At 37.0% G+C, this 27453-nt stretch overlaps 1 protein-coding gene and 1 long non-coding RNA gene across 3 annotated transcripts in view; one reads left to right on the forward strand and one right to left on the reverse strand.

The window, feature by feature from the left end:
- PSMA3 (proteasome 20S subunit alpha 3) overlaps nucleotides 1–8202 on the forward strand; it is a 27096-nt gene extending 18894 nt beyond the window's left edge. Inside the window, exons 7-11 of the mRNA XM_026000613.2 lie at nucleotides 187–252; nucleotides 3698–3744; nucleotides 6423–6490; nucleotides 7554–7618; nucleotides 8039–8202. Of these exons, the coding sequence (XP_025856398.1) occupies nucleotides 187–252; nucleotides 3698–3744; nucleotides 6423–6490; nucleotides 7554–7618; nucleotides 8039–8083 (291 nt within the window). The 3' untranslated portion in view covers nucleotides 8084–8202. The remainder of the gene's footprint in view (nucleotides 1–186; nucleotides 253–3697; nucleotides 3745–6422; nucleotides 6491–7553; nucleotides 7619–8038) is intronic.
- Nucleotides 1413–27453, reverse strand: part of LOC112921386 (uncharacterized) — a 26950-nt gene continuing 909 nt past the window's right edge. Inside the window, exons 2-7 of one of the 2 annotated variants that reach the window (XR_003235229.2) lie at nucleotides 27096–27148; nucleotides 24663–24745; nucleotides 19572–19729; nucleotides 9413–9780; nucleotides 6887–6974; nucleotides 1413–1880 (exon numbers count right to left, since the gene is read on the reverse strand). This is a non-coding gene — a long non-coding RNA (uncharacterized lncRNA). Of the gene's footprint in view, nucleotides 1881–3730; nucleotides 4013–6886; nucleotides 6975–9412; nucleotides 9781–19571; nucleotides 19730–24662; nucleotides 24746–27095; nucleotides 27149–27453 lie in introns of those variants that run through there. The other variant, XR_012002196.1, reaches the window with a different exon arrangement.

Genomic DNA, 27453 nt, shown 5'->3' on the forward strand with positions numbered 1-27453 from the left:
AGATCAGTGATTCATCAATCTTATAGAATACCCAATGCTCATTACATATCTCCATACTTTCTTTGAAAATCATTTAACATCCTTTTAACCTTTAAATAGAAATAGTTGTAGTCCCTAATTATTTTAGGATAGTATATGAATTTAATTGAATAATATATTTTTTTGGTTTGTGTCCTTTTTAAATAGGGTTATTGGGGTTGTGCCATTGGCAAAGCCAGGCAAGCTGCAAAGACAGAAATTGAAAAACTTCAGGTAATACATATTTAATGCTTGAATTTTCCTACAACATTATCCTCATGTAGTGAAGTTTTAACACCACAAACAAAACTTTTTAGTCTTAAGGATACGTGGAGTGTGGTTTGCTGTTTTGAGTAGAGCTTTCTGAGTATGTGAGACTGAATAAGAAAGCTGTATAAATGAGACACCTATAAGTTGTGTGATGGAGCCCTTTATAATTTTGATGGCTGATGATAAACCCCTTAATCCAGATAAATACACATAGACTTTTTTTTTTTTAAGATTTATTTATTCATTCATTCACGGGAGACACAGAGAGAGAGGCAGAGGGAGAAGCAGGCTCCATGCAGGGAGCCTGATGTGGGACTTGACACCGGGTCTCCAGGATCACGCCTTGCGCTGAAGGTCCACTAAACCGCTGAGCCACCTGGGCTGCCCCACATGGACATTTTCATATAATTTCACAGTCCTTGGGGCACCTAATTGAGCATCTGACTCTTGTTTCGGCTCAGGTCTTGATCTCCTGGTCATAAGTTCAAGCCCTAGATTGGGCTCCACACTAGGTGTGCAGCCTGCTTTAAAAAATAGTAATAATTTCACAATACTTGAGGCCTATTCATGGAGGGAGCTCTGTGAGCCTTAGGTTGAGAGAACTCTGGTGTTTTACTGGTATCATTTCTTTTGGAGCACACCTTTCGTCTAGGAAGTTTTATGTTAACAGTCTGTGTTCTGGTGCTTCTCTTTCCTTTGTTCCTAGCTAAGTAAGGCATAAAACCTGTTAAAACTACCCATTTTTTTTGTTCCCCAGGAGCCATAAATTATCAGTGTAAAAAAAGTTTTTTTCTTTAATGTGCTGGTTTTCCTTTAAGACAAATCAATTGATTTAATGTTGAAATAGTATCCACTCTTATCAGAAACTTCCCTTGAAGGCAGGCATATGATTTATCAGTAGTTTGGTAAATTACGGGGAGAAAAAATTTTATATATATTTGATATTCTATATTGGAAACTTGCTCAACTAATTATTCATTCAACTTAAGGTCAGGTTTTAGACAATATTTTTTTTAGTGTTTGGAATTTAATGTGCACATTACAGACCCTAATAGCCAAATTTATGTTTGATATTTTAGTAAAATTGACAGTAAGACCTTAAGAGATCATATAAGTAAGCTCAATTCTTTTTTATTTTTTTGAAGCCCAATTCTATGTGAAAAGCACTGGTGAAAGTCATAGAATATGTTGATTATGGACAGATCTCATGACTCTTAGACCAGTTTTTTTTTTTTTTTTTTTTTTAAAGATTATTTGAGAGAGTATGAGTAGGAGGAGGGGTAGAGGGAGAAAGAGAATCTCAAGCAGACTCCATGAGTGCTTGAGCATGACTGGGTACTCAATCTCAAGACCTGGAGATCAGGACCTAGCCTCCAGATGCTTAATAAACTGTATCATCCAGGTGCCTCCCCCTCAATTGTTTTTGTCTATCACACTTCTTGGTGTGGTGCTAAGTTCCTATCTTCTCTTTTCTCCCTTGCTTTCAACTTTCCTGAATGTTACGTAGAAATTTGAAAATACAGTATGTAGAGCAGTCATCTGTACTTCTGAGGTTAAATCCTAAAGGTTATGAGTATACCAGCAAATCCCACCTAAGAATGAAGAAAGATCACTTTAAGTATACATACATGTTCCTCAATAAGTGACAAAAACATGCTCTAAATTAGAGGTCAGCAAACTATGGCACACTGTCTTCTTTCTAAAATTTATTGGAACACAGTCATATTCAGTTACTGACTGCTTTCACACTATAAAAATAGAGTTTAATAGTTGGGACAGAGACCAAAGAGGATATGGGACCATATACCGTATGGCTCTTTAGAAAGGAGTTTGCCATCCCATGTTCTGCATCATTGCTCTGGCCTGTTTTTCTTCTGATGTTGCTTACCAAGAATGTTATGAAGTAAAAATTTCATGAACATATATAAAAATATAATTGTCATTTAAAATCTGTTTTGGGGCACCTGGGTGGCTCAGTCAGTTAAGTGTCTGACTCTTGGTTTCAGCTCAGGTCTTGATCTCATGGGTAGTGGGATTGAGGCCCCAGGTGGCCTCCATACTGCAGGCTGCTTGACGATTCTCATCCTCTACCCTTACCCCAACTCCTGTAAGCTCTCTCATGCTTGCTCTCAAAAAATAAATCTAAAAAAAAAGTGCTTCTTCAAGCTTGCTTAAGTTTGCCTATATTTTTTTTTAATTAATTATTTATTTATTTATTTATGATAGAGAGAGAGAGAGAGAGAGGCAGAGACACAGGCAGAGGGAGAAGCAGGCTCCATGCACCGGGAGCCCGACGTGGGATTCGATCCCGGGTCTCCAGGATGGCGCCCTGGGCCAAAGGCAGGCGCCAAACTGCTGCGCCACCCAGGGATCCCTAAGTTTGCCTATATTATGATAAATTCACTAATTATAGAACTTAACCAATAAGGGTAAAAATATGAAGAGATAGATATTCTTTTCTTTTACTTCATCCCCAAATTAGCATGAAAAAATTTAAACCAGAAAATTTAAGAATAGCACAACAGCCATCTCCATCTAGATTGAACGGTTACTCTCCAGTATTCTGTTCATTTATTCTTTTTCCTGAACTATTTGAAACAATTACAGACAGGACACTGTATTCCTAAATGCTTCAGCATTCTTCTCTGTAGAATACCATTATCCCACCTAAGAGATGAGATATTTAGTTTTTTATTTTTTTTTTTTAAGATTTTATTTATTTATTCATGAGAGACGCAGAGAGGGAGGGAGAGAGGCAGAGACAGGCAGAGGGAGAAGCAGGTTCCATGCAGGGAGCCTGATGTGGGACTCGATCCCGGGTCTCCAGGATCAGGCCCTGGGTTGAAGGCAGCACTGAACCTCTGAGCCACCAGGGCTGCCCAAATATTTAGTCTATAATCAACTTGCCTTGGTAATCTCAAGTGTCATTTGTAACTTTTTCAAGCCATGATATAATTAAGGCTCACATTATGAATTTCAATTATATCTCTCCTATTTTAAATCTTATCCCTCTCCCAGTACTATTTTTTTTTTTTTTGAAGGGGAGGGAGGGGCAGAGGGAGAAAGAATCTCATGCAGGTTCCACACTGAGTATCGAGTCTGACTTGGGGCTCCATTTCACAATCTGAGCCAAAATCAAAAGTTGGACGCGTAACTTACTGAGCTGAGCCACCAGGCACCCTCTAGTACTAATTTTTTGAAGCCTGTGCCAGTTGCTTTTGTAGTTAGTCCCACATACTAGGTTTGTGTATTTCTTAACATGACTGGTATTCTTAATATCATGATTTTGATTTTATATCTAAGACTATGCGGAAAGCATGGGCTATTGATAATGTTGTGAAAAGAATCTGAAAATAGTTATGTAAATGAAGTTCTTTTGACTCATAATTCAATATTTTATTTTCTATAGATGAAAGAAATGACCTGCCGTGATGTTGTTAAAGAAGTTGCAAAAATGTAAGCTGAAATTTTTATTATCATTGGCAAATATTTCATTTGACCTTCCCATATAAAATTAATAATAAATTAATAATAAAGATCCCAAATAAAAATAATAGTCATTTTAAAATAACTTTGTGCCTGGGCACCTCCAGTGGCACAGCGGTTTAGCGCTGCCTGCAGCCCGGGGTGTGATCCTGGAGACCCGGGATCGAGTCCCACGTTGGGCTCCGTGTATGGAGCCTACTTCTCCCTCTGCTTGTGTTGTGTCTCTGCCTCTTTCTCTCTATGAATAAATAAATAAAATCTTAAAAAAAAACAAAAAAACAACTTAGTGCCTAATTTTTAAAAGGTGAATTTAACATCCTAAAAATTCTCATTAAGGAGAATACCCGTATTTCAAGTGACAGTGAATGGGATATGAAAAAATAACTTTTGACAAAATAAAACTCCTGTTTAGGTGCAAGAACTCCATAGTAGGAGGATACAGTGGATCTCTAGGAGCTTCATTTGATAGCTCCTCCTCTCTCAAATCTCAGGTCCTAATAATAGGAATTTTAGCTTACAAACTTTATGTTAGGTTTACAGCTAATTATTTCCACATGTGAACCATGAAGCTGGCTCATTTACACAATCTGTCTTTTGGGTAAGATACGTTAATCATAAAAGTTTTGCTAAGAAGATGAGAAGAGCAGTATTTTAATACACATAAAAACAGCTTTAAGAAAGCCTGAAGTAGTTCTTATTATAGGTACACAGAGCAGAATGCTTATGTGACTGCAAGAAGTAACAACAAAGTCCATAAATCTGGGTGGAATGCTTCAAAATTCATGATTCTTCCAGATCAAAGAAAATAGGCATGCAGTATTTCAAACAAATCCAGTAAAATGCTAGTTTTGCAGCCAGCTTTTCAGGTTTAAAAGTAATAAACATAGTATTTCAGAGAATTAAGAGCTCTTCTACTCCACATTAGAACTACATCACAGGGTCTAAGTCTTTACCAATGTCTCAGGTTTATAAAACATGTGGGGGGAAAAGTCCTAGAAGCTCTATTACCATTTTATCTCTTCTAAACTGACAGTTGTAAGAAATTTTTGTTTTTTAATTTTATATATTCATTCATGAGAGAGACAGAGAGAGACAAACACACAGGCAGAGGGAGAAGCAGGCTCCATGCAGGGAGCCTGATGTGGGACTTGATCACATCCTGGGCTAAAGGCAGGCGTTCAACTGCTGAGCCACCCAAGTGTCCCAAAACTGACAGTTATGATGAAATACTCAAGTGCTTTATGGTTTTGTCCTAATTGTCACCACTCTTGCTACCACATTACCTTCTTCCTCTCTTTTTACCAAGAGACCTTTTCCCTTTCCAGCTTTGAAGGAGCAGAACCCATTCTATGATGGTCAGTTAATAACACAAGGAACTCTGGGAATTATCTTCTAGTAAAACTGCTTCGAAGATAAAGAATCCTTACTGAATTATACAATAGCTTATTACTACTTTTTATTGAGAGGGAGTGGAGAGGGGCAGAGGAAATCCTACGCAGGTTCCATACAGGGCTTGATCTTGTAACTCGGAGATCATTACTTGAGTGGAAATCAAGAGTTGGATGCTCAACTGAGGTACCTAGGTGCCCCTGTACAACAGTTTAAATACGATAAACTCCATTTCTTTCACTGAGAAGTGCTTCTGGAAATCAGCACTTACATACCTTCTTATGTTTAGGTGTAACAGTAGACATCACATTAATTAGTTCTATGTAGGAAAACCATCCCCCTTATTTAATAAAAATGGAGCACTATTTATCTTTTATTTAGTCTAGAAAACTAAGATGCACTATTTATCTTTTATTTAGTCTAGAAAACTAAGATGCTTTCTCAAATAGCAAGGCTTTAAAAATATCCTCCAAGGTGGTGTGTCAAGATGCTAGAAAAAGTGAAACAAGAAAGCTTTGCTCTGATACTTTAATAATGTTGTGGGAATGTGTCTCCTTGTTTGTTGCGATTTGGCATGTATTATAGTTTGAAAGCCAGGTTAAGGGGCATATGGTTCTTATAAAATGGATAAAGGGTTTAAAAAGGATACTTGTGGAATTCAGATTGAAGAGACCAGTAATCAACTGCAAACTAATAAATTTGCTTTTAAAATAATCACTTAATAAAAGTAATAAATATGAAAAGGTAGTTGTAATGATGGCCTTTTCCCATTTGAATTTATATTCCTTTTGAGGTATTGAGGTATCTTTGAGTTTGTGTCTACAATTGTATCAAAATAAACCACCTGGGTTGTAAGTACTCCTTTGTAGTGAGTGTTCAATTTCATATCAATTTTTGTGTGACTTACTATCTTTTTATAAAGATTTCTTTTAGAAACAGCAAGAAGGAGAGCAAGAGGGGGAGAGCAGGGGCAGAGGTAGAGAGAGAGAATCTCAAGCAGAGTCCCTAGGCTGAGCATGTAGCCAGTCTATTCCATGACCCAGAGGATTATGACCTGAGCCAAAATCAACAGTCCAGTGCACAACTGACTGAGCCACTCAGGCACCCCTACGGTCTTTCCTAGATGTGTTCATAAGTACAGACTATAATGTGTCTATAATTTTATAAATATTCATATTAGGGGTAGGTGTTCTAATTTGTGCTGATTGGGGTGCATGTTTATAGATAACCAAATGTTAATTTTCTCTTTTGTGTTCTAGAATTTACATAGTACATGATGAAGTTAAGGATAAAGCTTTTGAACTAGAGCTCAGCTGGGTTGGTGAAAGTAAGTCATTTTTGTACTTTTATTTGCTTTGAGTCATCTGTACTAAACCTAATTTACCATTCGGGGCCTTCTTTTCCCTTTTTAAATCTTAATTTGGTAATGACATACAAATAGAAAAGTACACAAATAACAAATGAATTGATAAATTATCATAACATGGATATATACACTTATGTAACCAGTCTCTAGTCAACAAATAGACCAGTTCCCCAAATCACCTCTTTGCCCTCTGAATACATAGTTCTCTACCTTCTCCCTAAAGGTAAACCTACCTTGAATTCTAACCCATTTTATACAAGTGAGTAACACAGTATATATTCTTTAATCTGTGATTTCTTTTCTTCAACATTCTATTTGGATAAATCATTTGTGTTATGTACGTATTTGTTCTTTTACCTTGCTGTATAGTGTTCTGTTGTCCAAATAATGGACAATTTATTCATATCCTCTTTTGTTGCTGGTTAGCTGGGCTCTTTCCAGTGGGCTTTAAAAGAAAAAAACTATGATGAATTGTGCACTTGTGGATGTCTTGTGTAATAATTTTGGTATACACATACATAAGTGGAATTGCTGAGTCAAATATGCGTAAGCTCAAGTGCAATAGGTATTGCAAAAGTGTGTTCTACCTCTTAGTGCCTTTCTAATCAAAGAAGCTACGACAAATTTGCTGGGTAGTATTTTTGAAAGGGAAGTTCTGCTTAATTGTTGTGAATGGTTTATTTACTTTTTTGAAGCATGTATTTACTGAGAAATCACCAATTTTTTTTCTTACTAGCAATGGTAATAATCAAGGCTAGTTTTAAAAAAATTAATCATGCTCTACAATAAATGTTCAGGACTTAGCATAGCATCAGGATAAATAATTGCACAATTTATTTCCATAAGTACTAAATTTGGACACAGTCTAACGTGGAGAAAACCCAGAAAAGAGCATCAGGTATTACTCATGGTACAACTTTTAACATTAGATGGATTATACCTATGGATTCGGTAGATTATGTTGTATTGCAGATCACAATGTAGTCCTCATTTCTCATTCATTTAAATATGGCTTAATTTGCAGTAACTAAAGGAAGACATGAAATTGTTCCAAAAGATATAAGGGAAGAGGCAGAGAAATATGCTAAGGTAAGCTGCAGAATGTGAAAACTCCTCTAGCTAAAGGTATGAAAGTTAGTGTTGAATAATAAAGGAACTTGATTTCTAATAAATAAGACTCTAGAGTTGAACTGAACTAAGGATAGAAATTTTCTAGGTTATCCTCAATGGGGATAGGGTTGCCCTGGTTCCAAAAATTCTGTATGTGAAAATGATAAGGGCTTTCCAGGACATTTAATGCTTTTATACTATTTTATCAAGAATACAGTCAGTTGATTTGATTGTTAGAACAAGATAAATTATCCTTTGCTTGGGTATGTATGTTATTCGGAAGTCAGTGTTCATCTTTTAGTTTTAGAGGCTTTTCAGTAACAAGGTGGTTATTAATTAGATTCAGGTTGTTGTACCAATATTAAAAATTGATTTTAAGCATTATCTTTCTCTTAACAGGAATCCTTAAAGGAAGAAGATGAATCAGATGATGATAATATGTAACATTTACTTCAGCATCTATTTTAAATTTCTACTATATTCCCATGTAACTCTTTAGCCCTGTGGATTCTTACCTACCCAGAGACCAGTTTTCATTAAACTTTTGTCTTCTAACAATTGAAGTTGGTGGGAATAATTGAGTACATATTTATTTTGTATTAAAATGAAGGTTTATGTTTATTGAAAAAGTCCTCAGTTAAAACCCTGCAAAAAGCAACTTTGGAATCATTAACTCAAAGCTGCATTTCATCATTCACCTAGAATCGAGAGATCATTTATTGCTGGGCTTTTGTGCATTAAGTCCTTACCAACTCAATAGGTATTACTTGATGCCATTACCCAGTTTTGTATTTAATGAAATGATTATTGGTCATCAGCTGCTGTTAACTTTTAAGTGTGACATACAAAAAAGATGTTTCAGGTTGGAGAGTGAAGACTTTTTTCCCCTTTTGTGGTGAGGAATGGATTTAAGGGATTTAAGGATCCACAAAGTCCCTATTCTGTCACTTAAAAATTTTTTTGATCTGTAAAGTTCAGTTAAAGTACCCATGTTTTATGCTAAACAAGAAGTTAGAATATATAATTAGTATTGAAGCCTATAAGAACAATTGTCATAACCTGAACAGTAGTACTGAGAGAAGGAAGAAACAGTTTGTAACTCAGGCCAAGTATGCCAGGTATACACACACACACCCTTTACTGGGCTCATGCCAGTATCACTCCAACTGTCATGCTTTCCTAAGAAAGTAATCTACTTTTTGAGTTTGGCAGGATACTGCTGGACTTTGAACATCTGTGTAGTTCAAATAGCAAATCATTATACATGAATAGCTAACTACTATACAAACAAAACTATTATCTCATTACCTTGGCTTTTATGTAAGATTGCATGCTATATTTTAAAACTTTCACACTGAAGAGTGACAAACACCTAAAACAATATTAAATTGGATCTATCTATACACTTAACCAAAAAGCTGACTATTCCTAAGCCAATCTACTGGCTATTCTATATACTTCCAAAGTACGAATGGCATATAAATATTCTGTGCTGTGAGTAGTACATCTGTTTTTAAATTCACATCAGAATAGGGGCAACTGGCTGGCTCAGTGGGTAGAGCATGTGACTCTTGACCCCAGGGTCATGAGTTCAAGCCCCAAACTGGGCCTAGAGCTTACTTTAAAAAAGAAAAATCACAACAGTACATCTAATAGCCCTTTAAAAGATGACACTTGTTCTAAAGAAACCTAAATTTGAGCAGCTAAGCCACCTAAAACTATAGGTACCATAACATCATAAATCTAAAACTATATAAGCACAGATATACATACCTAGTTCTTTAGCGATTATGAAGAGTTGACTTCCATACATAATTGTACCATGAGATTAACTATCTAGGTTCAACAGTGAGGGCACTTTGTAACTGCACTGAAGAAATATAATTAACCTGGGGGGGGGGGGTGATAGAGAAAAACTGATACATTTTACTTTGATAAGATTACAAATTTATTTCCAGTAAAGATCCAGTACTTTATTACTATAAACCTTCTTGATATTGGTACCTAAAAAGAAATAAAAAATGTTTTAAAGAATAAAATTTTGGTTTAGGGATTATAAATAATAAAATATATTTAGGCTATTAAAGCACTTATCTGATAAGACTATCCATTTGCTTCTATTTCATCATTCATAAAGGGACCTGAAAAATAAATGAGAAAAATCAAGTTGTGAGTCATTAGTATGTTCTGCTTTTCAAATTAAGATTACAAATTAACATTTTTCTCAGTTTAAAAAAAAAAAAAAAAAGAAAACCATTATCCAAATACTATTAAGAAACTAGAGGGGATCCCTGGGTGGCGCAGCGGTTTGGCGCCTGCCTTTGGCCCAGGGCGCGATCCTGGAGACCCGGGATCGAATCCCACGTCGGGCTCCCGGTGCATGGAGCCTGCTTCTCCCTCTGCCTGTGTCTGCCTCTCTCTCTCTCTCTCTCTCTCTCTCTCTCTCTCTCTCTCTGTGTGTGACAATCGTAGATAAATAAAAATAAAAAAAAAATAAAAAAATAAAAAAAAAACTAGAGAAAATCTGCAAATAAAAATCAAATCTTAATGTAGAACACTCAATCAAATACTGGTTCTCTAATAGAATTTCTGATCTTTGGAAATGGAACTCAGACTTGGTATTTCTTTTACTTTCCTGCACTCTACCATATATTCATTGTATTTGTAACGCATAGATGATTAAGTGGTTTTTCTTAAGAACTACCACGTGCCAAAAGCAAGCCTTCTAAAATGATTGTCACTTACCCCTCTCAGTCCTTTATGTGTTTCCCATAAAAGTTGTCAAACTGTTTTAAGAAAGGGAATTCCAAAACATGAAGGGTGTGTAAGTGCAGCTATTCTTAATCCCAAGTAAAGCTTTTGTTCTACCACTAATCATGTGTTTGCATTATGGTGTTCACTAGTAATAAATTAAGTGTACCCCCCTCACCCTAACTCTGCCATGGGAGTAGCTCAGAAAGTCACGTCTTTGTATCTCCACTGGATGTGAGCAGCCACAGAGTAGGCATCCAAATGCTAAAGGTACACATTTTTAAAAAATTGAAATAGTTCATAATAAATAATTGAAACTGAAATAATCCTATTTACCTACCTACAGGATATGGCATACTATTTAAACACACTAAGAGGCACCCCGGTGGCTCAGTCAAGCATCAACTCTTGATTTTGGCTCAGGTCATGATCTTCAGGATGGTGAGATCAAGCCCCACAGTGGTGTTTTGGCTCCAGGGCATGGAGCCTATTTAAGGTTCTCTCTCCCCCTGTGCCTCTTTCTCTCTCAAAAACACTGGATTACAACTGTATCCATTGGGGACTTTTACATTAAGATGAACCTGGTGTTTGATTTAGACAAGATCTGGAAATCCCAAGCTCAGGAAATATATAAACTCTGGGGAATAAATTTTTTTTAAAGACTTTGAGAGAGAGAGACCACAGGCAGTGGGAAGGGCAGAGGGAGAAGTGGACTTCCTGTTGAGCAGGGAGCCTGGGATCATGACCCAATCTGAAGGCAGAGACACTTAACCGATTGAGCCACCCAGGCACCCCTGGGGTATTAATTTTTTAATAGAAGCACTGTAACAGGATTTTTCTTAATAAAAGTTTCTCTGCTACCACTAATCAACAACTTCAGAATAAAAAAGTTAACATCACCCCTTTTTAAAAAAAATATCAAAAAAAATAAAAATAAAAAAAATATTTTATTTATCTGACAGCACACAAGTAGAGCGTCAGGCAGAAGAAGAGAGAGATTGATGTGGGGCTCAATCCCAGGGTCCCGAGATCGTGACCTAAGCCAAAGGCAGATGCTTAACCCACTGAGCCATCCAGGAGCCCTGGAAACTAACATCTTAATTTAAAACCAGGATAGCAGTTAATAAATTCATGTAGATTTCAAAGAAGCTTTGTCATATTGTAATTGTGTCACCTCGAGCAAGTTAATTTCTTCCATCTATAAAGAAGGATTAAGGGATCCCTGGGTGGCGCAGCGGTTTAGCGCCTGCCTTTGGCCCAGGGCACGATCCTGGAGAACCGGGATCGAATCCCACATCAGGCTCCCGGTGCATGGAGCCTGCTTCTCCCTCTGCCTGTGTCTCTGCCTCTCTCTCTCTCTCTCTCTCACTGTGTGCCTATCATAAATAAATAAAAAAATTAAAAAAAAAATTTATAAAGAAGGATTAAATACCATTTAAAATGGCATCAAAACCAGGAATTCTTAATTCTTTAACCTTGGGCTAGATTTCATGTTGAAAATTATAGAATATTGGTGGTATCAACAATGAACTACATAAACTTATTAGAAGACTCTATTGTCAATTCTATCTAGCCTGATTTATTAATTGGATGTAAAACCCACTCAATTTACAAGAGCCTCTTCTTTGGGGAGTGGCAGAAAAACAAAAGCTGTTTCTAAAACTTACATGGGAAAGGGAATTAGCCCAAACAATTTTGAGTAAGTTAGAAGATAAGGCCCATGCCACATGATTTGAAGACATATTTTTAACGTAACAGAGGAAGTCTGAAGAGACTCACAAATACGGTCAACTGACAAAAGTGAAAAGGTAAATCAGTGGAAGATAGTGTTTTTCATAAATGGTCAACAACTGGACATCTGCATGCAAAAACAAACACCAAAAACCAAATTATACCTTCTACCACATACATCAAAGTGATCATACACAAAAATGTACCTAAACTAAAACTTTCTAAAAAGGAAGAAAACAAGATCTCTGAGACTGGTTTAAAAAGGAGTTCTCGGGCAGCCTGGGTGGCTCAGCGGTTTAGCGCTGCTTTCAGCCCAGGGCCTGATCCTGGAGACCCGGGATCGAGTCCCACGTTGGGCTCCCTGCATGGAGCCTGCTTCTCCCTCTGCCTGTGTCTCTGCCTCTCTGTCTCTCATGAATAAATAAATAAAATCTTTAAAAAAAAAAAAAAAAAAAAGGTGTTCTCAGATACCATACGACAGCATGATACATAAATAAAAACCGACAAACTTAGGAATCCCTGGGTGACTCAGCGGTTTAGCACCTGCCTTCAGCCCAGGGCATGGTCCTGGAGTCCCGGGGATTGAGTCCCCACATCGGGCTCCCTGCATGGGGCCTGCTTCTCCCTCTGCCTGCGTGTCTCTCTCTCTCTCTCTCTCATGAATAAGTAAATCTTTAAATAAATAAATAATAAATAAATATGGGCAAGTATTGGGGCACCTGGGTGGCCCAGTTAAGTGTCCAACTCTTGACTTCAGCTCAGGTCATGATCTCAGGGCTGTGAGTTCGAGTCCTGTGTAGGCTCCAGTGCTTAAGTCTCCCTCTGGGGGAAAAAAAAAAGATTCTCCCTCTGCCCTTCCCCTGCGTTATCTCTCTTAAAAACAAATTATATATATATATTTGAACAGACAATTCAAACTACAAACAAAACTAATTATCTTCTTAAACTATACCACTCCTCTTAAGAGATCACAATATTTATATATATATCTTTCCAGTCCATAAATACCCAAATCTTTAAAAAGTAAACACAGGTACTATGGTTAATACAGTAAGGTTGCTGAAGAGCAAGGGTCCTTAACACATCTTGAGTTTGTGTTTTTTTTTTTTTTTTTTAAAGATTTTATTTATTCATGAGAGACACACAGAGAAAGGCAGAGAAACAAACAGAGGGAGAAGCAGGCTCCACGCAGGGAGCCCAATGCAGGACTTGATCCCAGGACCCCAGGATCATGACAAGAGCCGAAGGCAGACACTCAACCACTGAGTCACCCAGGCGTCCCTCGAGTTTGTGTTTGAAGTATAATTTGAACTTTCATTTTTATTATGTGGAAACACAGAATTTTAGGAAAATTCATTTAAATAGGGAGTTCAACTACATAATCCATATGGGAAAGGGAATTATTAAAAACTTTTAACCAGGAAAAGCCAACAAGACTTCAAGACCAATGTATGCTGAGAATTATTCTTAAGATACCACCAAGGACAGGTCTTGGGTGGTTCAGTTGGCTAAGCATCCCACCACTCTTGGTTTTGTCTCAGGTCATGATCTGGCAGTTGTGGGCTGGAGCCCCCAGCCTCTGTGCTCAGCACAGACTCTGCTTCAGATTCTCTCCCTCTCCCTCCTGCTCCCTCTCAAATAAATAAAATCTTTAAAAAAAAAAAAAAAAAGAGCATCAAGGAAATACTAATAATTTAGAGAAAGTGAAATGGTATATAAGAACAGAGGTATAAAGAGTTTGATAAACTATCACCTTTAGTGCATTGGCAGGTTTGAGTCAGTAGCAATTAAGTGATAACAAGACTGAATGCAAACATTTGGATGCCTACAATATAGCAGGTTGCCAGAAAATATTAAATATAAACAAGTTAAATAGGATGTAATTCTTTCCCAGGTTTCCTCTGCCATCTAGAAAAACAGAAAGTAAAAGGTTCCTAGGAAACCATTCATAAGCCAAAATGCATAAAGTGAAGAAATTACAATTTATACTGAAAAAATTTTGAGCATTCCCAGATCTCCAAAATAACCTTTCTTAGTGTTTCCTGACACCTCTGCATGCATCTTGCTAACAGATGCACAAAATATATTGAGATAAAAGGCAGATGCTCACAGACACAGTTCAAAGGTATGCTGGCTTAACACAGTGTAGTTCCCAGGGAAGGAGCCTTGTACTGCCACTTTCCCAGCTAGGGTGGCATGCCAACAGCTTGCTGGAAAACACACTGAACAATTTTTGCTTTTTGCCTTTTTGAAGTAGCACTAAACAGATACCAATGTAAGTCCTTTAAAAAAAAAAAAAAAATATATATATATATATTTAAAAGATTTTATTTTATTCACGAGAGAAGGGTGGGGAGGGGGCAGAGACACAGGCAGAGGGAGATGCAGGCTTCATGCAGGGAGCCCAACATGGGACTCGATCCCAGATCTCCAGGATCAGGCCTTGGGCTGAAGGCAGACACTCAACTTCTGAGCCACTCAGGTGTCCCTTTAGGTCTTTTGTTAAAAAAGAAGTGGTGTAGGGCACCTGGGTGGCTCAATCGCTTAAGCGTTTACTTTTGGCTCAGGTCATGATTCCAGGGTCCTGACATTGGCCTGGGCTTCCCTGCTCAGTGGGGAATCTGCTTCTTCTTCTCCCTCTGTTCCCCTACTGCCCACTCTGCTCATGTGCTCTAATAGGTGAATAAAATCTTAAAAAAAAAAAAAGAAAAAAACTGATGTAATATGAACATTTGTGAGGTTTCTAAAAGATTTTATTTTTAAGTCATCTCTACACCTAACATGAGACCTGAACTTATAACCAACCTTGAGATCAAAAGTTGCACACTCTACCAAGTGAGCCAGGCAGGTGCCCCATGTGTGCAGGTTTATGTACTAATACATATACTGTGTACACACACACACACAACTACAAATGTGTTCTTTGGGAAGGAGGAGAAAGATACATTCTAACAAATAAGGAAGGAAATCTGGGAGTTTCCTAGAGATCTGGCGAATGAAATCTCCAGTAAATTTAGGAGAAAAACTGCAGTTGCCAATATTAGCAAGAAAAAATTTCTGCGATGCTAATAACTGAAACAAAGTAAAAAGGCTAATCTATATATGATTATAAGGAACAGAATCTAGAGGACAATCAGAATGCCTAACGGTTTCTCCACCTGATTCAAAGAACTAAGAATTCTCCACAGATCTGAGTTCACAAGGTCTGAAGTGAGGCCCAGGATTTGTATTTTGAAGCAGTATCTGGTGTGATGCTTGTGAATACACTAAAATTTGAGAACCACCGATTTGGATTTAGTAAAAGGAGAACATAAGAGAGACAGTTAAAGGGTTTTAAGAGAGGAGATTTCTGTTATTATTATTTTTTTAATTTATTTATGATAGTCACACACAGAGAGAGAGAGAGAGAGAGAGAGAGAGAGAGAGAGGCAGAGACACAGGCAGAGGGAGAAGCAGGCTCCATGCACCGGGAGCCCGATGTGGGACTCGATCCTGGGTCTCCAGGATCGCGCCCTGGGCCAAAGGCAGGCGCTAAACCGCTGCGCCACCCAGGGATCCTGATATTTCTGTTATAAAGCATAATGGAGAATGAAGTTGTAGGGCATGATGATTATTGATGAAAACTTTTCTTCACTGAATTTTAAAAGAAACCCAGGTCTTAAAAATAGGAACACATACCTAGATGATGAAAAGGGAAGTTTCTGCTAGAAACTTCACAGAAGTTTCAAGTATCTTATGATTCAGCATCAGTTTCCTGAACATTTCCAACATGAGGGTGGACAAAGTGCATAAATGCACAGTAAATAGCACCTTTCATATTTTACTGACAGGTCAAGAAAGAGAAACATAGCTCTGACTTAAGACAGGTCAGGTCAATTTGGTCAAAGAAAATTTTATAGAACTTGGTTCTTCACTGCAAAAGAACCTTAATACAACATTCTTTTATCAGCAAAAAGAGGGGATTCAGGTTTACAAATCATGTGCCACTAACACATTCTATTAACACCTAATTACTTCATTTCATAGGAGAAAAAAGTAACAAAGGTGCCTGACTGGCTCAGTTGGAGGAGCATGCAACTTTTGATCTCGGGGCTGTGAGTTTCAGCCCCACAGTGGGCTGTGGGGGAAAAACTCGGAAAAAAAAAAAAAAAAAGGAAAAGTAACAGTTAATTCATCGCGTATAACTAAATGTTCTATTTACTATTTCAGTTACAAATGAATTCTTAAAATCATTTTTATGCAAACTCTTCCCCCAAAGATACCTAATATTCACGATGTAGCCAATTTCTATTTGAATCACCATTTGACCTTCCAACTGTCCCGACTGAAAAAGGAGTAAATGTGGTTGAATGGAAAGTTTTCCATATTTCTAGAGGATAAGTCTACTAGAAATGAACACAGATCCTTCCTTCACAGGCAATATAATGATTCATTCACTAGCTGACATACATTTGACATGGAAAGCCTAAAGGCAAGCCACAATGTTGGCAAGTCATGCACGAATTATTTCTGACAACAAAAAGTTTCTTTTCCTTCCTGGCAACCCTTTCAGGATATGAAGCCAAATGAAGCTTTCTGACAAATGACTTCACTTGTAAACATGATGTGCCATCCCCCTCTCCCACCCCATCTAGATATATGGACAGCTTCCAAACTAAAATTCAGGAGAGATGCTTTAAACATGAAACTCAGGCTCATCTACTCCAAATCCATTCTTTCCCCTAAATGGAAATCTGACAAAACAGGAAGTACTTGGCAGCATATAGGAGCAAGTTCTGTAGCTTATGTATTTACTGGTAACAGACTAGTTTTTCATCACCGTGTAATAAAATGCAGAACTTCACATTTAAGAGGAAAACAAAAAATTTGCCTTGGTTACCACAGTTCCCTTGGCAATTTAAAGGTCTTAAGGACAGTATCACATAGGACACTGAGGAATAAGAAACAGGAAGATGGCTTTTATTTTTGTTATAGTCTTTCAAATCTCCCCCTGCCACCCCCCAGTCCTGTCCGTCAAGATCTAAAAGCCACTAAAATTATACGAACACTGGAGGCAATTCTAGGACTACATAAAACTAAGAAATACAAAGATTGAAAAGAAAAAAAATAAGATTTTTGGTTTGGTTTTAGGGAACCAACTTGGGGGAAAGATTTTGTTTATGCTTCCACAGGATTGGATAGCCCTAAATACAAATTCGTATAAGTCCCTAAGTGGGCCATGAGACTCAGTAATACACTACCAAACATACCATAAGCCAACAAAAAGAAAAAAGAAAATGAAAGCCCCTCCATGATTTCTTTCAGCAGCTCCCCACCCATGCTCGCCCCCCCCCCCCCCCACTGGCTCAATTCCATTGCTGTTGAAACCAGAAGTATTTCCATGTAACAATTTCTATCTTATTCTATGTAATAACTTTAAAGCTCTCACACTTAGGAGTCAACAGTATATCGAAGTGCCTACTAAATGTTAGACTAACAAATGACGTAAGGCATTATCATCTATTTTTCCCACCCAAAAAGTAGGCTGAGACCCACAGTAAGTCACGAAATCATGTCAGTCATAATAGGGTTAAAAAAAAGGGACAGCCCCGGTGGCACAGCGGTTTGGTGCCGCCTGCAGCCTGGGGTATGATCCTGGAGACCAGGGATCGAGTCCCACATCGGGCTCCCTGCATCGAGCCTCCTTCTCCCTCTGCCTGTGTCTCTGCTTCTTTCTCTCTGTGTCTACGAATAAATAAAATGTTTAAAAAGAAAAAAAAAGAAAAAAAGAAAGAAAGAACTACCAGAGAAAATACTGGAGAACACTGTACTTTCATTTATTGCATGTGGGCAATTTTACACACACAAATGCAAAATAGAAACTTCACTATAATGAAATTAGTGGTCTTTCTTAGCTATTATTTCAGATATCTGTTTTATCACACAATGAAAGTATTTAGAATGCCTATTAACTAAAACAAGTGAGGTAGATATGACATTAAAGCTTCTATCAGAATTTGATGCTATGTGATAGGAATTCCATGGGGGTATGCCTGGGTGGCTCAGCTGTTGAGTGTCTCAGGGCATGATCCCGGGATCCGGGGATTGAGTCCCACATCGGGCCCCCTGCATGGAGCCTGCTTCTCCCTTTGCCTATGTCTCTGCCTCTCTCGGTCTCTTCATGAATAAATAAAATGTTAAAAAAAAAAAAAAAAAAAGGAATCCCACGGGATAGGAATAGCAGTACTTCTTCCTTAAGTGATAAAATTATTGAGTCAATGCCTGATACACTGGATTCAGAATCTCATGTTAAATATCAATTAACTTTTCAGGGACACATAGATATTAGAAGTAGGCTCAGAAATGCTTATTTGAAAAATATGATGCTGGATTGAAACTATTAAGTGTATTAAGAGCTATAAGTATCTAGCCCTGTGACCTTTATCTCTAAAAGCAGACACTCAAGCAGAGTAATGTATCCCAGGTCACAACCAATGAGAACAGGCTTATGATTAGAACACAGAACAAATGGTTTTCAAATCCAGGGTTCCTATATTAAGATGATTATTCAGTTAAACATCCCACTGAACTACTGTAGAAATTCTGAGAATTTTTGAGCTAAGGGTACATACTTGCCATTTTAGCTTTATGAATGCCTATGTGAGCCTGTTATTTTAACTTATCTCATTTTCCACTATTCTCAATTATTTCAAATTTAGAGGCCAAGACCCTCTCAATATTTCAGTAACTGAGGACCATGTTAGTGTCCTCATGAAATCTCTCATCCAGTTCCTCTTCTGACTACCCCTACTTTCCACGCCTAGAGGCATTATGATAATAAGAAAAATGTTACTTGTAAAGTGAAATTACGGATTCAGTCAAGGGTCTTATATATTCTGTTACTGGCAGAAGATATACTCTAAGCCCTGGCCAAACTTCACAAATTTGGACCACTGGTAATAAGGAAGATTGGTGGGTGGGCATATCTGTGAAAAATCAGTTATTTAAAAAAAAAAAAAAAAAAAAAAAAAAAACAGAACAAAACAAAACAAAACAAAAAACCTAATCCCTCTGGTGGACAGATATACCACCTTTAAAAAAACAGCATGAAAATATTCCAATGAAATTCTTGACCTGTGGATAGTCTTCCCTAGTGCTCTACTCCTTACATGTTCTTGAATCTGACTTAATTCTAAAACCTCAAGTGATCAAATTTTAAGTGATCAGGCAAGATGCTCCTAATGTACCAACACTGACAAAGCATATTTTTACTGGCATGCCTTTGTCTACTGAATATCATCACCTTTTAGGGACGCCTGGGTGGCTCACTGGTTGAGAGTCTGCCTTTGGCTCAGGTTGTGATCCCAGGGTCCTGGGATCAAGCCCCACATCAGGCTCTCTCTCTGCTTCTCTGTGTGTCTCTCTTGAATAAATAAATTTTTAAAAAGAAAAAAAAAAAAAGGAGTATCACCTTTTAGGGGTGCCTGAGTGGCTCGGTCAGTTGGGCATCTACCTTCAGCTCAGGTCATGATCTCAGGGTCCTGGGATTGAGCCCTGCATTGGGCTCCTTGCTCAGCAGGGAGGCTGCTTCTCCCTCTCCCTCTGCCTGATGCTCCTCCTGCTTGTGTTCTGTCAAAAAAAAAATAAATAAAATCTTAAATAAACATCACCTTTTAGATTGGTATACACTTTATAAACTTTCACTCCACAAATGAGTGCCTACTAAGTGCCAAGGCTTGTGACAGGTTCTAAACTTACTAAGGTGGGTAAGGTATGTTCTCTGACTGTAAGGATGTCCTAACTTAGTGAAGGACATCTAAATGAATAAAAAGTTAAAATGTAAGATACAAAGTGACAGGAATCATGTTAAGAGGAAACATATGGAATTCATATGGACAGATTACCCATATAATTGTAGGGGTTATTACCAAAACTTTAAAAAACAGAGTTGACTATGCGGGGATAAGGGAACATTCTAGATTGTGGGAAAAGTGTAAATAAAAACAAAGATCAGGAAAACAAAAACTCTGTATACGGGAGCCATGGCATTTTTATTTTTTTATTTTTATTTTTAATTTTTATTTATTTATGATAGTCACAGAGAGATAGAGAGAGGCAGAGACACAGGCAGAGGGAGAAGCAGGCTCCATGCACCGGGAGCCCGACGTGGGATTCGATCCCGGGTCTCCGGGATCGCGCCCTGGGCCAAAGGCAGGCGCCAAGCCGCTGCGCCACCCAGGGATCCCAGCCATGGCATTTTTAATGTAACTGCAGCAAATTAGTCTGGAGAGAGTGATATGAAAGGTCTAGGATGGGAGGCAAAGAGTCTAGATGCTTTATTTCTGTATATAATGTATTCTTTTAAAAGCTGCTGGAATGACAAATAATATTTAACAGCATTATATGTAATAACACCACTATAATATCTGATAGCTTCCTAAACCCCTGGCATTACTCTAAGCACTTTATATGTATGAACTCATTTAATACTAATCCCAACATTGTCAGGGGAGTTCTACATATATTATCCACATTTTACAGATGGGGCAGAGAAGTTACCCTGGTCATCCCTACACATTCTAAAGCTGGAAGTATCTTCTTTGCTATCCGTGAGCTATTTTTAAAAGCTATCATTCTAATGGGGGCATGGACAAGGCCTAAATCCTGTAAGTAGCTCCAATCACTTAATCTTTGAAAAATAAAAGATACCAAAGTTAAGGGATTAATAAAAAGAAAAGCAATGAAAACATACACATAACCATATATTCATTATAAACTAAGCATACTGAAAATTAATGCACAAATGTTTCTGAATGTATTACTTTTTCCTCTGAGGTCTGTAAAAATAGACTGTGTCTTCTAACTCAAAGCCTACACTATGATGGGAAAATTTTAAATACCTAATTATTTAAATGAGATCAAAGACTTCTTTTTTTTTTTTTTTTTAAAGATTTTATTTATTTATTCATGAGAGTCCCGGAGAAAGAGGCAGAGACATAGGCAGAGAGAGAAGCAGGGTCCCTGCAGGAAACTAGATGCAGGACTTGATTCCAGGACCCTGGGATCACGACTTGAGCCGAAGGAAAATGCTCAACCACTGAGCCACCCAGATGCCCGAATTACATATTTTAAAGACTCTTGGCTAAACATTCGTGCTCCACACACATCTGTTGCTACTCTTTATTTTGTTAAAAATGAAAGAAAATACACAAAATCTAGTCCACTGAGAAAGAGAAGGGAAAGATATTTTTTACCCCATGTATTTGAATAATTTAAAAGCAAACATGTATTTTCTAAGATGTTATCTTAAAACTGTATTTTTTTTTTAAATGAAAAACTGACCTCTTCTTCAGTTTGAGAATCATCTGGTTTCCCTGCAGTTATTTTATGTTCTAATCCACTTTAATTTTTCTTTTCAAGTTGTACTTTATTTATTAATTTAAGTAATCTCTATACCCAGCTCAGGGTTCAACCTCACCATCCCAACACTCCAAAACCAAGAGTCACAGGCTCTTCTGACTGAGCTAGTCAAGTCGTACTTTAAAAATGAAAAATAGGAAAACCTTGATAAATGCACTAAAATCTAATTGAAGAATGGAATTAAAATTCAAAATACAGGAAACAATGTTAGGTAGAGCACTTGCCTTGTCCCAATTAGGGAGCGAATAGGCACTTTGACAAAAGAATGGCTACCAGAAATTTCCAGCTCTAACTAGCAAGTTTAAAACTGATTTCATTTTCCTTACTAATCAGTGGTCTTTCCTGACCTTCCAAATTTGTTAATAGTATGCACTATCCCCTGCTCTTTAAAACCTAGAGTGTTTTTTCTTCTTTACTTCTACAATCAAATAGAGATCAAATGCTACCAACTTCTTCTTTTTCCCTCAGGATCTCTTACCTATTCCTTTCTCTCTCCAGGTCCTACTCTAGTTTCAAGCATACTGATGCACTGCAACAGTATCTTTTTTTTTTTTTTTAAAGATTTATTTATAGAGAGCACACTTGCAGGAGGAGGAGAGGAAGAGGGATAAAAACTGAAGCCAACTCCACACAGAGTCCAAGGCAGGGCTCAGAACACAGTACAGAACACTTAACAAAGTGCAGCACCTCCCACTGCAACAGTATCTTAACCGTCTCCCTACTTCCAATTCCTGTGTCATTTCTTCAAGTCACACTGGACACTGTTTCCAAATGATTTTCTAATAGTACATCCTGTGTATTTTGTACCCCTCAGTGTCTATCCAAAAACCCTCAAGAAAAATAATGAAAAATTAAAAAAGTTTATATGGAAAAATATCTGCAGTAAATTACTATTAAATATATAATAGTCTCAAAGAATTAAGAAATATCGTAACTCCTACATAAATGGACAGAAATCCTGAAGACAGAACTTGTCTATTACTAAGAATCAGGAAGTGAAATTACAAAAAAGGTCCCACTTTACTGGTTAACAACAAAAATATTAAAGGGAAAAGGAGAGCTCAACATATTTTGTACCTAATTAGCAAAAATGATTAGAATTATAAGCTACCCAACACTGACAATCCAAAAAGAATATAATGGATGCACATAGATGATATTATAGCACAATACTGAAAAAAACCAGAAACCTAAAAGGTCAAGCAATAGAAAGAAGAAGCCGAAGATGAAAGAGTTTGATGGAATATTTTCAGACATTAAAATTTTAACAGGGACTGTGTGGTCACACTGAATGCTCACTACAATGTTAAAGGAGCAAAGAAAAATAAAAGTTAATCTAGTAATAAAGAAAAATATGCATACAGACAAGGAAGAGGGAAATTTTAGAAATCTGATGTTCGAGTGGAATTAAAAGTGATGGTTTTGTTTTTAGTTCCATTTTGATTTGTAAAATTTGAGAATAAAACAAAAATAATTTTCATTTCCAGTTCACATCCCAGCTTTCAAGTCATCTCTCAAGGTTCCCAAACCTGTAGAGAGGACAATGACCCCATATAATTCTGATGTGCAGCTAATGCTAGAAATGTTGACGAGTTTGCCTCACAAAATTTTCTTAACGTAATCTTCAATCACCATCCTTTCTAAACTTGTTTACTAACTAGCCCCAAACAGCTTTTTAAATATAATTTTTTAAAAAAGATTTTATTTATTTATTCAGGCAGAGGGAGAAGCAGGCTCCATGCAGGGAGCTCCATGTGGACAAAATCCCAGGCCCTTGGGATCATACCCTGAGCCAAAAGGCAGATGCTCAAACACTGAGCCACCCAGGCATTCCAGTATAATTGTATTCTGGATCACAACTTCCCATCCACTAAGAAAGCCTAAGATCTTCCCTTTTAATTTTACAAATTATAGTTCACTAACCTTGAAGAGTCTCCAATGATCACTAAGTAAATTTCTTTTTCTTCTGCATTATAAAACAATTTGGTGTGGGGCACCTGGGTGGCTGGTTAAGCATATGACTCTAACTGGCTCAGATCATGGTATCAGGATTTTGAGAATAAGCCCTTTGTCAGGCTCTGCATTAGGCATGGGGCCTGCCTAAGATCTTCTCTCCTTCTGTGCTCCCCTCTAATAAAAAAAAACCCCACAAACTCAATTTGGCTTTTATTTATTTGTAAATATTTTATTTACTTATTTATGAGACCCAGAGACGCAGAGACACAGACAGAGGGAGAAGCAGGCTCCATGCAAGGACCTCAGGACTCCAGGATCATGCCCTGGGCCAAAGGCAGGCACTAAACCACTGAGCCACCCATGGATCCCCTCAATTTGGTTTTTATAAAACAATTAGATGCGGGGTGCCTGGGTGGCTCAGTTGCTTGAGTGTCTACCTTTGGCTCAGGTCATGATCCCAGAGTCTTGGGATCAAGCCTTACATCAGGGGCTGTTCAGTGGAGAGCCTGCTCCTCTCTCCCATTTGTGTACTCTCTCTCAAATATATAAAATCTTAAAAAAAAAAAAAAAAAAAAAAATTAGATGTGACTGTATACTGAACTTTAACAAATCTATTATTCTAGTAAGCCATGACTTAAATCTTTAAAAAACTTACCTAAATTGATTGAATCTTTTCAAATAAGTATATTAACTTTCCACCTTTGTTTTCTTTTACTAAGTTTCTTAGGCATACATCCTTGCCATGTAGAAACATCACCAGATACCCTAGATCAGCTTGACTCCAAACCCTAAAATGTCACTCTAGTTTGAATTACATGTGGAAAAAACCCTAATAATCTATGCTACCACAAAGCTATAAAACTAGCAGTAACACCTAAGAGAGCAAAAGACTATACAGGGATTGCAAAGATTGCTTTGTTAACAAATGAGCAAGTTATGTAACTTTCCAAAAAATAGCGAAACCATTAGGAAAGCAGGTACATTCAACACAGCAATCTGTTTTACTTCTCAACACATTTACAGAAACTTTAGGTGGAACAAATGCGATCATCTTTTGAGAAATATATATCTCGACACACACACAACACAGACACACAAACACCACACACACACACACACACACACACACGTAAAATAGTAATAGCCGATCGTAGTTACTAAATAAAACGTAAGTAAAACTGCATACCAGAAACAGAATTTTCAACTGCAGATCCAGGTCTTTTAAAACTGGAACATGTTCCTTCATTTTCCCACAAAATGAGGTTTATCCTAAAAGAAAAAGACTTCCTTTAGCTTTGAGTATGCCACAGTCCTCAGAATATAAGACTATTTTATAATCTCCTTAAAAAACAAAGAAAACAAAAACTTCACTTCTAAACACTTTTACTGATGAGATCTCTGTATGTCAACTATTTTAACATGAGCTCAAAAAAAATCATGAAGATGTTCAGTGATTAAAAAACCCAGAAATGGGAACCACATGAATGGATAAGCAAATCCATAGGAATATTCTAATTTTGAGATTTCAATGTAGAATACTACCTTAAAAAGCTAATTACATAGTGTCATTTGAATCCTTAACCAAATAAATAAAACATCCTGCTTTCAAAATAGATTTTCATAATAGAAACACCATTAAAAATTTTGGTGATTTTGATTTTGTAGGTAACATTATTCTATTACTTTGGGCTCACTGAAATAGGTTACAAAAACCAAATCTATCGTAATGAATTTTCTCTCATTAATATCTAAAAGGTGATCTAGTGACTGTTCAGTTAATATTCATCTACAGTCACCTTCCATTAGTATATCATAAAATCCTTAAGAATTCTCAATGGGCTCTCTAAACCTGCATTACATTAGCAATTACAAATCAGTTCAATACTAAAACAAGTATTTGGATCATTAAAAAAATTCTGAAGGATAAGACAGCATCTGTGGAACATTACAAGTTGTTAGAATATTACTTTTTTTTTTGAAAATTACTGTTAAAGAAAACATTAAGTTGGTTTATTTCACATATTTCACAAAAATGCATAAAGGTTCATAAGAAACACTGACAAAGCACCTATCATGTACCAGGTAGGGAAACATAAGAGGGATTAAAAACCTCATTTGCTGCCCTCTGGGTGTAGAGTCTCAAACTGGGGAAGAGCCTGTAACAGTTGCAAAGTGAATGTGATGAGAGACGATATAAAGGGTCCTATGAAGGTACAAAAGCACCAAGAGAATGCACATAAAGATGGAAAACTTGACGGAGGAGACATAAAAGACTAACTATACTATAACAGCAGTATTTGTTTTTAGTATCCTCTAAATGTCACTTCTGTGTGACAAAATATTCCACTGTACAACGCCTAACTATTCTAGAATGAAAAATGCATTAGTTTTAAGAAATCACTTGGTAAAGTCCAATAAGATTCTCAAAATTATTTTACTGTATGTGTGACTTAAAAATTGTAATTCTAGGGCAGCCCGGGTGGCCCAGTGGTTTGGCGCCGCCTTCGGCCCGGGGTGTGAGCCTAGAGACCCGGGATACAGTCCCACGTCGGGTTCCCTGCATGGAGCCTGCTTTTCTCTCTCTGCCTGTGTCTCTGCCTCTCTCTCTGTGTCACGAATAAATAAATAAAAGCTTAAAAAAAATTGTAATTCTACTTGAATAAAGAGACCCAGGAGAGAAACATTAAAAGATAAAGCTAAAGAAAAAACGGGGTAAAAAATAAAAGGGAAATGCACAACGAAGATCTAGATGTCTAGGTATTTTAGCCACAGATGTCAGTTCTCAGGCAAAATCTTTTGTAAAACATGAACGAGGATACCAAACATATCACTGCTATTCTAGAAAAACTAAGATATCAGATTATATAAAGTATGGTACATCTATCTTACAGAATACTATGTAACCATGAAAAATGCTTTATAGGCTAAATGTTTCCCATATTCACAGTATTTTCCATACAGAAAAAAACATGAGTGAGAAAATGAGCACGACTAGAATGACCTTTATCTTAAGAAGAAGAGAAACTCCTCTGCATTATACACAACTACAGCATAGACTATAATTACCTTTTGGTGAAAGGAATACAAGAGATTTTTGTTTTTTTCTTTGGGTTTTTTTTAGTAATTTCCCAATGCCACTGACATGCATTATTTGGATCAAATAGTAAGTTTTAAGTGGAATTATAGGTGATTACCCCCTGGGAAGTTCAGCAGTATGTTGTTTTATTATTTTATTAAGATAAAATAAATTACTTCTCTTTAAATTTCTACTGACATATCTTTTCCACAAGCCAAGTTTTTTAATTAGGAAGAAAAAAAATCATAAAAATGTTCGTATTATTCTCTGACAAAAATATTAATACTTAAAAACTCAGAAATGGGCACTCCATGAATGAATAAATTTATATATATGTACTAATTTTGAGATTTCATTCTACAATATCACATCAGGAAGCTAATTATACAGATTCATTTGAACCCCTGGCCAAACCATGCTTCTTTTAACCACCATTCTTCCATTTTGCTATTTACAGCTCTATTGGTACACAACACTGGTCCATAAAAACTTTCCCACACGGTCTACCTAATTCTAAAGGTTTTCACAAAAATTGTAACTCACCTCAGTTAATACTTAGGATATGCCACCGAGAGATCTTGTTTTCTTTGTACCAACTGCCAAAAAAAAAAAAAAAAAAACAAGTTGTTAAATCACACAATAGTTTCTAGTCTGGAGACCCACCAGCTCAACAGGGTTCAAAAGAGAGGTATTAGGATACTAACTTTAAGCAATCATCCAGACCAGTGTGCTTAGCTTAGGTCACTCAAAAATACCCACATCCCACTTTAAGTACTTTCGAGAGGAAACCACTGCTATGAATGAAAATTTTAGTTAGGTGGTTATTCTGAGTAAATTTAGTCAATGCGGATCATCGACGATGTTCCACATTTTAAAATTTCATTCCTTAAAAACATCTTGC

This window comes from Vulpes vulpes, chromosome 6 (genome assembly GCF_048418805.1).
Source record: "Vulpes vulpes isolate BD-2025 chromosome 6, VulVul3, whole genome shotgun sequence".
NCBI classification, from domain to species: Eukaryota; Metazoa; Chordata; class Mammalia; order Carnivora; family Canidae; genus Vulpes; species Vulpes vulpes.